Source organism: Ilyonectria robusta (genome assembly GCF_021365365.1).
Source record: "Ilyonectria robusta strain PMI_751 chromosome Unknown BGZ61scaffold_6, whole genome shotgun sequence".
In the NCBI taxonomy this organism is placed as follows: domain Eukaryota; kingdom Fungi; phylum Ascomycota; class Sordariomycetes; order Hypocreales; family Nectriaceae; genus Ilyonectria; species Ilyonectria robusta.
In genome coordinates, this window is record NW_025764440.1 from 1,853,870 (window position 1) to 1,865,612 (window position 11,743).

At 54.4% G+C, this 11,743-nt stretch overlaps 6 protein-coding genes across 6 annotated transcripts; 3 read left to right on the plus strand and 3 right to left on the minus strand.

Moving 5' to 3' along the window:
- Positions 1-350: 350 nt before the first annotated feature.
- On the plus strand, positions 351-1,854 carry BGZ61DRAFT_530688 (aspartate aminotransferase; the record flags this gene model as incomplete). The annotated part of the gene is made up of 6 exons (XM_046253589.1): positions 351-506; positions 562-600; positions 659-748; positions 796-1,439; positions 1,492-1,620; positions 1,677-1,854. 6 exons carry the CDS (start codon positions 351-353, stop codon positions 1,852-1,854), a joined length of 1,236 nt encoding a protein of 411 aa, XP_046107088.1.
- Positions 1,855-1,898: 44 nt separating this feature from the next.
- BGZ61DRAFT_416936 (peroxisomal membrane anchor protein conserved region-domain-containing protein) lies at positions 1,899-3,746 on the minus strand. The gene is made up of 4 exons (XM_046243397.1): positions 3,548-3,746; positions 3,474-3,480; positions 3,106-3,419; positions 1,899-3,049 (listed from the first exon to the last, which is right to left on the minus strand). The coding sequence occupies exons 1-4, from the start codon at positions 3,578-3,580 to the stop codon at positions 2,315-2,317; spliced, it is 1,089 nt and encodes a 362-aa protein (XP_046107089.1). The 5' UTR covers positions 3,581-3,746; the 3' UTR covers positions 1,899-2,314.
- Positions 3,747-4,008: 262 nt separating this feature from the next.
- Positions 4,009-6,930, plus strand: BGZ61DRAFT_448275 (HEC/Ndc80p family-domain-containing protein). The gene is made up of 3 exons (XM_046245457.1): positions 4,009-4,185; positions 4,264-6,209; positions 6,265-6,930. The coding sequence occupies exons 1-3, from the start codon at positions 4,141-4,143 to the stop codon at positions 6,464-6,466; spliced, it is 2,193 nt and encodes a 730-aa protein (XP_046107090.1). The 5' UTR covers positions 4,009-4,140; the 3' UTR covers positions 6,467-6,930.
- Positions 6,931-7,168: 238 nt separating this feature from the next.
- BGZ61DRAFT_448278 (uncharacterized protein) lies at positions 7,169-8,580 on the minus strand. The gene is made up of 2 exons (XM_046245458.1): positions 7,704-8,580; positions 7,169-7,626 (listed from the first exon to the last, which is right to left on the minus strand). The coding sequence occupies exons 1-2, from the start codon at positions 8,310-8,312 to the stop codon at positions 7,459-7,461; spliced, it is 777 nt and encodes a 258-aa protein (XP_046107091.1). The 5' UTR covers positions 8,313-8,580; the 3' UTR covers positions 7,169-7,458.
- A 484-nt stretch (positions 8,581-9,064) lies between these two features.
- Positions 9,065-10,352, plus strand: BGZ61DRAFT_347140 (beta-lactamase superfamily domain-containing protein; the record flags this gene model as incomplete). The annotated part of the gene is made up of 2 exons (XM_046239944.1): positions 9,065-9,264; positions 9,368-10,352. 2 exons carry the CDS (start codon positions 9,065-9,067, stop codon positions 10,350-10,352), a joined length of 1,185 nt encoding a protein of 394 aa, XP_046107092.1.
- Positions 10,353-10,966: 614 nt separating this feature from the next.
- BGZ61DRAFT_448280 (uncharacterized protein) lies at positions 10,967-11,543 on the minus strand. Its single transcript, XM_046245459.1, has one exon. The coding sequence runs from the start codon at positions 11,509-11,511 to the stop codon at positions 11,059-11,061; it is 453 nt and encodes a 150-aa protein (XP_046107093.1). The 5' UTR covers positions 11,512-11,543; the 3' UTR covers positions 10,967-11,058.
- Positions 11,544-11,743: the final 200 nt, after the last annotated feature.

Below are 11,743 nucleotides of genomic sequence, written 5' to 3' on the forward strand. Positions count from 1 at the left end.
CCTTGCCTTCTTGATCGCAGGAGGCCCGCTCGGGGAATGCCTCGGGGGTCATCTCCAGACGTTCATCAAGAAGATCTACACAAAGATTGGCTGTGATGATACACTTTCATGCGCTCCGCAGTTGGGAGTGGTCTAGCTCGGGCCGCTCGGTGTCGACCCCCGAGGACTAAGATGACCGACTTTTGATCGGGTGCCGAAACCGACGTTTTCGCAGCCCGGATGAGTCTTACGCAACGTGGATAATGAATTAAAGCGTACGAAACATGATAAATAACTCGGTATTTTTCTATCTTCCCAGAATGCAGCGAATCAATATCACAAAGCCGAGCACTGTTCGCCACCTCAGCACAATGTTCTTCAACAACGTAACGAAAGCTGCCCCAGATGTCATGTACCACCTCAAGGTACAGGCGGATGGGGACACCAGTCCAGTTAAGGTCGATCTCGGTGTCGGCATCTACCGAAACGAGCAGGGCGTTTACAATGAGATGAAGGTGTTGAAAGATGTCAGTATAGGGCAGTCTTACAACTCGTCTAGTTCTCGTGCTGATTCATTTATAGGCTAAAAAGGACATGGCTGCTGCCAATCCTGATCACGACGTCAGTATTTGTCCCCAGATGTCTATGAGGCGTGTTGACTAATTCTTTGGGTCCTCAGTATGAAGTAACCACCGGCAACACTAGCTTTCTAAAGAATGCAGCGAAGGTCGTTTTCGGCAAAGACTCAACTCTTCTGCAGGCAGGCCGAGTATGACATCGCTCCAAATATCTTATGACACAACGCTGATGGAAAAGGTCGCCTCTGCCCAAACCATTTCTGGTACGGGAGCAGTGCACATCGCCTTCTTGCTGCTGAGCCGCTCCGTCCCTGGCATGTCAAAGGCCGTTTATGTAGGAACACCCACCTGGGGGAATTACGTGCCCATGCTTGACTTGGTCGGTCTTGAGGTCAGAACATACCGGCACTACGATCCCAAAACCGGCACCGTTGACTGGAAGTCGGTCCTGAACGCTGTGCGCACTGCTGAGAAAGGCACCACGTTTATTCTCCAAGGTTGCTGCCACAACCCGACGGCGGCAGACTTCACCAAGGAGCAATGGCGGATACTGGCCCAAGAGATGAAGAAACGCGAACTGTTCCCCTTGTTCGACATTGCGTACCAGGGCTTGGGCAACGGTCTTGAAGAGGACATCTACAGCGTTCGACACTTTGCCGAACAGGGATTCGAGATGCTTGTGTGTCAGTCATTCTCCAAGAACTTTGGGCTATACGGCGAGAGAGTTGGCGCGGTGCATGCCATCTGTCCCATGGCAGATATCACCGCCGCGGTCCACGACCAGCTCCGTTTCCTGATCCGCACTGAGTTCTCTTCCTCGCCGGCGTATGGAGCGCGTCTGGTTGACATAGTACTTTCCGATCCCTCAAGGGAAGCTGTCTGGTAAGCTCCCCGTGTTGGCTTTATGGTTATTCTAGCTCACATATTTCCCCAGGAGAGAAGAGCTCGAAGCCATTTACGAGAGGCTGCAGGGGAACAGAGCCAAGCTTTCCAATCTTCTCATCAATGTCTACAAGACCCCAGGTGACTGGAGTATTATCACCAAGGGAACCGGTCTTTTTAGGTAAATCTTATTCCAAAACTGTCATTTTGAGATAAAATCGCTTACACCATGATTAGCCTCTTGCCACTCTCCCAGGCCGAATGCAAGGAACTCCAGGACAAGTACCACATTTACTTAGTAACCAATGGACGAGTTACAATCTCTGGATTGAACGAGAAGAATATTGATTATGTGGCAAAGTCTATCGACAAGGTTGTCAGACAGTCACAGTTGGGAATTAGTTCTAAGATCTAAGTGGCTGCGATGACGAAAACTTCATAGGCAAAGGCGCCCATAGCCTGAGATCGGCATGTTAGAAAATGCATACAAAAGCACTAATCCAACGCAATGTCCTCTATTTAAACAAATTCGCATTGTCAATGTTTCGGCTCTGTGCAATCACCGCGACTTGTTCGAGGTGAGGCGTTTGTCTCGTACTGATCATGATGCCTAAGCCGAACACGTAATATTTACTCTCCAGCCCTTAATGCGAACCGAGAGACTACGATGGGTCATCATATCAAAGTCCATGGTTTCGCATGAGAGGTAGTGGCACGGATATAGCCGACAACAAAAATAAATGGTTGCATGCTAAACACCAAGTCCGACAAATGAACACCATAACAATTCACCCCCATTATTCCGGATACAAAAACCCCGAGGATCTAGATACATAGGTAAATAATACAAGCAACTTCTCTTAACAAATGTACTCTTATGAGCTGCTGCTGCTACCGCCCGCTGCGGGTTCGTCAGCCTTGACCTGCGTGGACGATGTGTCGTTCTGCTTGGCCATGGCCATCTGCCACGCCGGAATTGACGCCTTGCCGGTGGAGGATCCTAGTCCCGCAGTAGAAGCCCGGTTGAAGTGGCTGCCAGTGGTCTTGGGCACAGGGGTGGTGACGGCAGGAGTGGTAGGAGCGGAACTGGCGGCCTCGGCGGACTTCTCTCCGTTGGTGGCCGGGGTAGCGCTGGTCGCGACGGTTGACGTGGCCGGCGCCGGGGTCACGCTTCCGCTTGTGCCCCGGAGGAAGCTCGGCGAACTGATCGGGGCCGGTGTGCTGCTGGGAGCCATTCGCTGGGAGACGAGAGTCTTCAGGCTAGTCAATTCGCTGTTGATCTCCTTGAGCCGGTCATCCGTAAGCTGCTTCTGGTTGTCCAGAGCCTTGGGGATCGCGTCCTTAAGGGATTGCACCTCGTCTCGGATGCGTTGCGAGTCGTCCTCGCGTCGTCGGTTGGCCGCCTTCAAATCAGTCATGACCGTCTCCAGCTCCGAAATCGCACTGTCAAGCTTTTCCGTCCTTTCCTGCTCGGCCTTCTTGAGATCCTCGGTGTCTTGGGCGAGCTGCTCCACAAGGGTAAATGCCCGGTCGAACTGTTCCTCGATCGATTTCTTATCCTGCTCCAGCTTCTCGGGTGTCGGAGGCGCGACGAGTGGGTACACGTATCGCTATTGCGGCAGGTTAGCAGAGAAATTCCAGTACAGGCACCGTGACATGGACATACCTTGCCGAGGGAGTAGAGACCATAGGAGACACCGCTGACTACAGTAGCCATGATGAACCAGTCCCTCCAGTCCCTTCTAGGAGGGGCTGGTGGCGGCTGCCATGCAGCCTGAGGAGGGTAGGGTTGGTAGTACTGCTGGGGAACAGGAGGCCCTTGGGGAGGCGCGCTGGCATAGGGAGCGCTGGGAGGAGGCGGCGCATTGCCACCAGCTCGAGACATTGCGGCGTCAATCTCTTCCTGGGTCAGGTTCTTGGTTCGTAGGAAGGAGATGCGGTTCTCGACGGAGGAGGAAGCGACGCTGGGGTCTAGCAGGACTGCTCAGGGTTAGTCGTGTGCCGAAGGTCAGGGTCGAATCTCGGGATACTAACATTGCGCCTGGTACTGGTCAGTCTCTAGGTCATTCGCGTGGTGGCTGGGAGTGCAGATAGGGGAGATGACGTACCGCAGATGCGACTAGATCTTCACGAATTGCCATGTTGACTGTCGCCGATGGACATTCACCGCATCACCAAGTCGCAGCGACGTGGAAAAGAGAGATGCGATGATCGCGGGTGGCGGTTGGAGAGACAAAATGCATGTGCTCCGGGGTAAGTACGGTATCTGCGGAGGCGGGAGCTGGGCCCGAGCCGGGGAAATGCGTGACCGATCTTGGGCCGAGGCAGGCTGGGAAGGCGGACCTCCCTCCGCGGCTTCCATTCGCGACTGGGATATTAGGTAAGCCGAGAACGGATCGCGCCTCGGCGAGCTTAAGGCTGTGTCACGTGCTCTCCTGCATCCAGGCTGCCAGTTTAACCAAGCCCCACATTGAGCTTGGGTCAGTGCCCCCAACCAATCACAGTCGCTCTACCCCTTTGTTTACTTTCCCGCCGAGCAACACAACTTTTGTGTCCCAATCTGCGGTGACCCAATCTCGCATCCCACCTCATCGAGACACCATCGTAACGACGCCCCCGCCGCTGCCACAACTTCCCACGACGCTCGCCGATATTGCGCGCACCAACCATCGCAGTCGCCAACTGCTCGTTACCTCAGAACATGTCCCAAGATACAGGCCTGTGGAGTGTCCGCAGACCCAGGGAAGTGAGTGTACCTGCACCGCAGAGGCGGTCCCCAGTCGCATCGAACACAGCTTGAGCAAACTTCTGACCTTTGGTGCAGACACTCGGCGGCATCAGCCTCAACGCTGCTCTCCCCCAACCCGGCTCTACCATGAAGCGATCCAATTCTAGCAACACCGCCAACTACCCGGGCAGCCATGTCCGCTCCATGTCTGGATCTAGGCAGTCCCTCGCCATGTCGCGCCCCAATCAGCCCCTCTTCCAGCGTTCCTCGTCCGGCACCAACCTCGCCGACCTTGGGCTGTCGTCGGTCAAGCGTTCGTCGTTCCAGCAACCGAAGGGTGTTTTCACTCCAGCGCCCTCCCGCGCACCTCGCGCTTCAATGGGGGACGCCGACCGACGCAGCAGTGTATACCGACCACGCCAGTCCACAGCCGCCCCGACGAGCCACCAGAGCTTCTTCCAAGCTACTCCTCAAACTGCCGGTGTGCCACGAGACCCGCGTCCGCTCAAGGACCGATCGTTCCAGGCCCGGATCGGACAGGAGCTTCTGGACTACATGGTGCAGCACAACTTCGAGATGGAGATGAAGCATGTCCTCTCACAGAATGTCCTCAAATCGCCAACCCAAAAAGACTTCAACTACATGTTCCAATTTATCTATCATCGAATCGACCCCAGCCACAGGTTCCAGAAGAACATCGACCAGGAGGTACCGCCACTTCTCAAGCAAATGCGATACCCATTTGAGAGAAGCATCACCAAGAGTCAGATTGCCGCTGTTGGAGGCCAGAACTGGAGCACCTTCCTGGGCCTGCTTCACTGGATGATGCAGCTAGCACAGATGCTCGACGGCTACGCATCCAGCAGATATGACGAGGCCTGCATGGAAAATGGCACTGATGTCAGCGGCGACCGCATCATCTTTGACTTCCTCAGCAGTGCATACAGGGACTGGCTTGCCATGGATGAGGATATGGGTGACGAAGAAGCCGAGCGCGTGCTGGCGCCCCACGTCCAGTCAATGGCGAGAGCTTTTCAGCGATCCAACTCCAAGTACACGGCAGAGCTCGAGATGCTTGAGGCAGAGAACGCGCGACTACTCAAAGAGATTGAGGACCTGGAGAAGTCAACGCCCGACCCCGCAGTCCTGGACAACAATTTCAAGATCATGGAGGAGGACAAGATCAAGTTTGAGGAGTACAATGCGTTGGCCATGCAGCGATCGGAGAAGTATGAAAGCCGGGCCGACGTACTGCAGGAAGAGCTGGAAAAGTTGATGGAGGAGCTGAGGGAGGCGGATGAGGAGCGACGTAGTCTGCAGAAGGCAGTTGATGCTCAAGGGATCAGTATGCAGGATATGGACCGCATGACGTCTGAGCGTGAGAGGCTGCAGAAGGGCATTGAGACGGCCGGTCAGAGGCTGGAAGAGGTGAAGAAAAAAGTGTCCGACAAGGAAATGGATGCGAGCCGGAAGCTGGACGAATTAGAGCGCATGGTTGACCAGTACAATACGCTGGCATACCAGATCGCGCTCATTCCATCAACAGCGGCCAATGCCAAGGGCAAGGACTTTGAACTCCAGGTCATGGTCAACGACAATTCAGACTTTACGTCGTCCAACCTCTTGGGCTCTGCCGGGCCCTCGTCAGCAGATCGGTTGCTAGCTGATGCGACAACTGGCTACCTACCCGGACATATCCTCAACTTGGACCTCCGGGGCCAGATCCGAAGCAGCTTCCTAACACTGCGCAAGGATATCTCAGAACGACGCACCGCAGCCATGGACGTCATGATGAAGGACCACGACCTACTCGACGGCATCAAGGAGGCCATCGAGGATAGAAAGAGCGAGGTCGAGGCCCTCAATCATCGCGTCCGAGCAGCGGAGGAGGAGTACGAAAAGACCAAAGAGGTGACAACAACACAAAAGTTGGCGTCGGACGCACAGATTGAGAAGATGGAGAAGGAACTGTCTCGAATGCGAGCGGGGCTGTCAGAGTCTGTGCAGCTTTTGGAGCAGCGCGAGATCAACACAACTATTGAGTACGAATTACGTCATTCACCGAGACATGCAAGTATATACTAACTGAAGTCTCAGATATGAACAGCTGGTTCTGCGAGCCAATTCTCTTCGAGAGGAGCTGCATACCGAAATTGATCGGATGCTGAACGACGTCATCAAGTTCAAGATCCACGTGCAGAAGAACCTCGACGACTACGAAGGATTCGTAACGGAGGAGCTGGAGAAGGAGCTTGGCAGCGAGGATATGGGTGAAGACACACGGCCAGTTGACCTGTGATGCGAGACCCTGAATGACTGAAATGAACATTGTGTTGCGGAGGTGCTTCTTCCGGCGTTTGAGGAGGCGGAGTCTTGGCTGACCGGCTGGGTGGCTGGATGTCTGAAAACGGGCATGCCGCGTTTAGACTATGTCTTCGTCCTGTTCTTTTTTTTGGTGGCCTGGCTTTTGAGAGCGTTTTTTTACGACGGGATATGATGGATGATGTTGCTTGTAGTTGAGATAGATACCAGGCCGAGGGTCAAAGGTTGGGAGGGGACTTTTCCGGAGATGATACCTTTTTGACAGAGCATTCAATACGTACATGGATAATTTCAAGGTTACATGCAAATTATGGGAGGGGGGCTTCTTGGCATGCACAATTCTTTAGCTGGCGTTCGCCAAGGAGAGTTACCAGTGTCGAGACCCTGCATCGTGATGTTCGGATGTCAGGGGAATTGCTTCTTGAAGCTCGCGCACGGATGCGCCTCGTGGAAGTCTATTAGGTGGCTCCCCACTGAAACTCCACTGGAACTCCGCTAAGTACGGTGTAGCGCCTCTCGTGTCTTCAAATGCGCGTAGGGTGGGAAGCATAAAGTCCTATCCAAAATATTCTAGTATTGCTGCCGCACTTTGGCACTTTACTCTGCACTCCATTAAAATAATAGGGTAAAATATTCGTGGTTCCATTAAATTTAAAGTAAAATAAAAATCAATTTCATCGTTTTATATATACTAAGATTTACTTATATACAGCAGGGTCTGACTTAAAGATCTTGATACTCACCCCAACCCGAACCCCTAAATATACTGTACCCTAATGCAGATTAGTTGTTGCAGAACCGAGTACAATACTTTCGATCAGGACTTTGTGCATCCCGCTGTATGCGTCATTGGAGCAATTGGAACATTGGAGCCATGGGGGGAACCTTTGGGGGCGCCAGAGAAGGGTCCGGATCCCTGCCGAGCCACGGGGGATGGCTCCGGGTCGGATATGGTGCCACAGGGGACATCTACACGGGCCTGGGCTGCCCTGGAACTCGCGTGGCAGGCGTGGGATGGGCTAGTGGCCTTCCGGGGAGGCGTTTGCGTTGGGTGGGCAAATGCCATGTGCGGACGCGCAGGGATAGGGGACCGGGGATATGAGATGGCGAGCCGGCTGAGCATGGGAGTGAATGAAACTATTTGCTTTTCGTTAGGTCACTTAATGAGGGAGGGAGATGGAGAGAGGATGGTAGGAAAGATAGACGAACCATACCCGTTCCTTTGTTGACTGACTCGTCAAACTTGGCTGTCTGCCTGTGTGTCCGTCACCATCTGTGCACTCGTCATTCCACAGCTTTCCCGTCAGCACTTGGCAGCCGCGCCGCAGTAGAGTGATGCGGCTCGCTCCAAACCCGTCGGACTCGGATAGATCGTGGTCTCCGATCCGCAGACAAGCTCGCAACTCGGCGACAGGTACGCTAGCGAGTTGGGTCCGGAGCCCACCAAACCCACCTACCACCTGCCATCCCCCGGTCTCGTCCCCCATCGCGCATCCGCGTCTCGCTGTCCGGCGGATGGCTCGGGGACGGGGAATTGGCGGCGTCAGGCCGGGCGTAGGTCGTACTAACTCCGCTAATAAAGCGTGATTGGGGACGACGCGATGCTGCTTCGAGGCAAGGCACAGCACAACAGCACGATAGCTGTTTGGTGGTGTTTGAGAAGAGGAAATCAGGGCGTAGCGTGCGTAGGGGTAGCACTCAAGACGTGCATGCATGGCATGTGGTGTGAACCACGGTCTGGCGGGTGGTTGTGAGCTGTGACCCAGCTGCTCTCGTTCTTTTTTCCTTCCATCTGTCTCGCTCGTCGCATTCGGACTGGGCATCGCGAGCTCGGACTCGTTCTGAGATCTGACAGCGGAGCCTCGTGGCCGTTGCCGTAGTGCGCTGAGTGGGCTGCGGGTTTGTGGGTGCAGGCTGTACGTACTGTACGTAGTAGGTTGCGGAGCTGAGGTGCGATCCTTCCGGAGTTTAGGTGTTGGTCAATGTGGATGCGGCCGGCGAGAAGCCTCCTTCCACCACTACCACCACTACCACCACCAGGCCCAGTAGTACCTGCCTGACTTTCTCCCCTCCTTCTCCTCCTCCTCTCCGTCATCTTCTTTCTTCTTTCTTCTTTCTTCTTTCTTCTTTCCTCTTTCCTCTTTCTTCTTTTCCACTCCTCCCCATCTCCCCCTCTTCCTCTTCCTCTCCCTCTCCCCGCCTCATTCATCTCCAATCCGCTGCTTCTGGGGCTTCCCTCTCTCCTCTCCTCACTCTCCCTCTCCCTCTCCTCCCGAGCTTCATCACTCGCTCTCTCTCTCTCCTGACGATCCACCATATGACACGCCTGCTCCGTCTCCCAACCCGTCGTCTTTGGCATCAATCGACCAAAGCTGCTGCTTCTGTCGCTGCTGCAGCCACCAACATGTCCGTCCCACCATCAGCTTCCGACGCTTCGGCGAATCCTCCCACCAACCCTCCCGTTGAGGCTCCCGCCAAACTTTCTGTCGATGCGCCCGCCAAACTCTCCGTGGACGCTCCCGTCAATGACCAAGCCGACACTCACACTACTGTGAACGACACCACCACCCAGGTCATGTCATCTACTACCATCGCCGCCTCCATCTCCTCCACCACCGCGGTCTCCAAGATCCCCGGCCGCTCCACTCTCCCCGAAGACGCAACTTCCAACCCGCACCATCTTGTCAAACGCGGCGAGGTCGTAGGCTTCAAGAACCCCTACCCTTCTTGGTCCCACAGCGTCGGCTTCAGCACCATCTTGCGAAGAGTCGTCTGGTAAGAACCGTACCCCAGTTCCCTTCCCCGGTCGGGTCATGGGCCCTTGTTTCTGCCAATCTGCCAAGCACACGTCCAAGCTAACGTCTGTCTCCCCTTGCAGGCCCACCATTACTGGTGAGATCAAGCAGCCCGACACTTCACCTCCTACCGTCCCTGTCGTCAAGCCCGAATGGCTCCCCGATCGTTATGCCTCGGACAAGATTCGAGCCACTTGGCTTGGTCATGCCTGCTACTATGTCGAATATCCCTCCGGCCTGCGCATCCTCTTTGATCCCGTCTTTGAGGACCGCTGCTCACCATTCACTTTCATGGGTCCCAAGCGCTACACCCCGCGCCCCTGCGATATCAAGGATATTCCCATTGTCGATGCTGTAGTCATCAGCCACAGCCATTACGACCATCTGTCACATTCTTCCATCCTCGAAGTTCAGAAGCACCACCCCGAAGCCCAATTCTTTGTTGGTCTGGGTCTAGAGACGTGGTTCCGCAAGTCCGGCCTTAACCACGTCACTGAGCTCGACTGGTGGGAAGACGCCGACCTAACCGTTACAGTCAAGGACGGTGACAAGCAGCGTGATATCACTGCTCGCATCTCGTGCTTGCCCTGCCAGCACACGTCGGCCCGGACCCTTTGGGACAAAGATACCACCCTGTGGTGCTCGTGGGCCGTTCGCTCTTCTGAAAAGTCCGTTTGGTTCGGTGGCGATACAGGTTACCGAGGTGTTCCCTACCTGCCTCCGGGCACCGACGACTACAGTGCCGACTTGGACCACCTGCCTCGATGCCCCCAATTCAAGCAAATTGGCGATCTTCGCGGGCCTTTCGACCTTGGCCTGATTCCCATTGGCGCTTACTCTCCCCGTGCCGCCTTCTCTCCCATGCACGCCAACCCCTTCGACTCGGTGGAGATCTTCAAGGACACACAGTGCCAGCGCGCCATGGGTATCCACTGGGGTACCTGGGCCTTGACCGTGGAAGAGGTGCTAGAGCCCCCTAAGATGCTTAAGGAGGCCCTGCGCCGCAAAGGCATCGCCGAGGAGGGAGTCTTCGACGTGTGCAAGATTGGTGAGAGTCGAGAGTTTTAAGGGCTCCCCTGAGCCGAAGAGGAAAGAAATAAAACAGTTCGAGGGAACGGGGAAGAGCGTTTGGTTGGAAATAGGAGTTCAATGTACAATACCCTTTCTTGTAAGTTGATATATGGGATGTTGGACATTGGTCGGGAGCTTGGTTGGCCATGTCGCTAGGGATGAGGTTCACCGGGGTCGGCGGGGCTTGTGAGATTGAGCAGTGTCGTCAAATTTAGGTGTAATAGAACGACCGGACCTCCCTTATATGATCAACATGACATATCGCTATATTAATCGCTATTGGCCTCGTGAATGTACCTACGACACTTGGCTCAGCCAATACCAGATGGAGACAATGCTTACTCGGAAATATGTGCCTTCAATCAATTGGTCAGTTCTCTGCAAGACTATGGAGTAGGCTTACGAGCGTCTCTTGAATGACGTGAGAAAGTAGTGTCCATCTTTAACAATGAAGTCCACAACGTCCAGATTATTTTACCATGGACCAGACAAGTCTTCGCATACCGGTGCTACATAATGCCTAGTCGTGGCGTTGCTCTTCGCCCTCAGCTTTGGTTGCCTCTGAGCAGGCTGGACGGTGATTCGCCACAGCATCAGCCACACTTGTGGACGATGTTGGGGATGTGACGTACCGCACTCGCCACACTGCGGTATAAGACGGCCATCAACCACCACCAGAGTAAGACCTCGCAACCCCAACTCATCACAATCCGTCAGCAAATACATCCGGGACACCATAAAAAGACCCTTCAAATCCCCACTTCTCTCCACGCAAAATATCCCACATCGCAAACATGGGCCTCCCCATCTTCTCCTCCTCCACCACCACCAGCCAACCGGCCGACACCACCACCCCGCAACAGCAATCGCAGTCCACCCCCGCCGCGGCTGTCGCCACCGGGGCCGGCGCCAACTCGGGCGCCGGAGTGACGCGGCCCAAGACGGAGGCCGAGAAGGAGGCCGACCGCCTGTATGAGGAGCGGATGGAGGAGGAGTATGCCAAGCGAGATGGCGGTGCGTGAGACTGCTCTGGGATGTTGCGGTTACGGCGGATCCAGATGATGAACGCCCTGTTGTACCTGTAAGAGAGAGACGACATTTTCTCAACTCTAATAATACATTTTTGGAATATATTTGGGCTCATTCGGCATCTCATTCAATTTGAAGTAGCATAATTGATGATTCCGTAATAAGCCCTCCCTCGCAGCCCATCTCCCGTAAGTTTATACTGTACTCCATAAAAGCGAGAAATTCATCTCAGAATCCCGGTACGTGTTTATCATTTGCTGAAACCCAATATTTGTTAAGGACTAGATCAATTTGTGTGCAGTGTCAGGTCCGAACTTAAGTAATTAGATTTTAGAGTGACGTTGGATCCCTCGCATCCT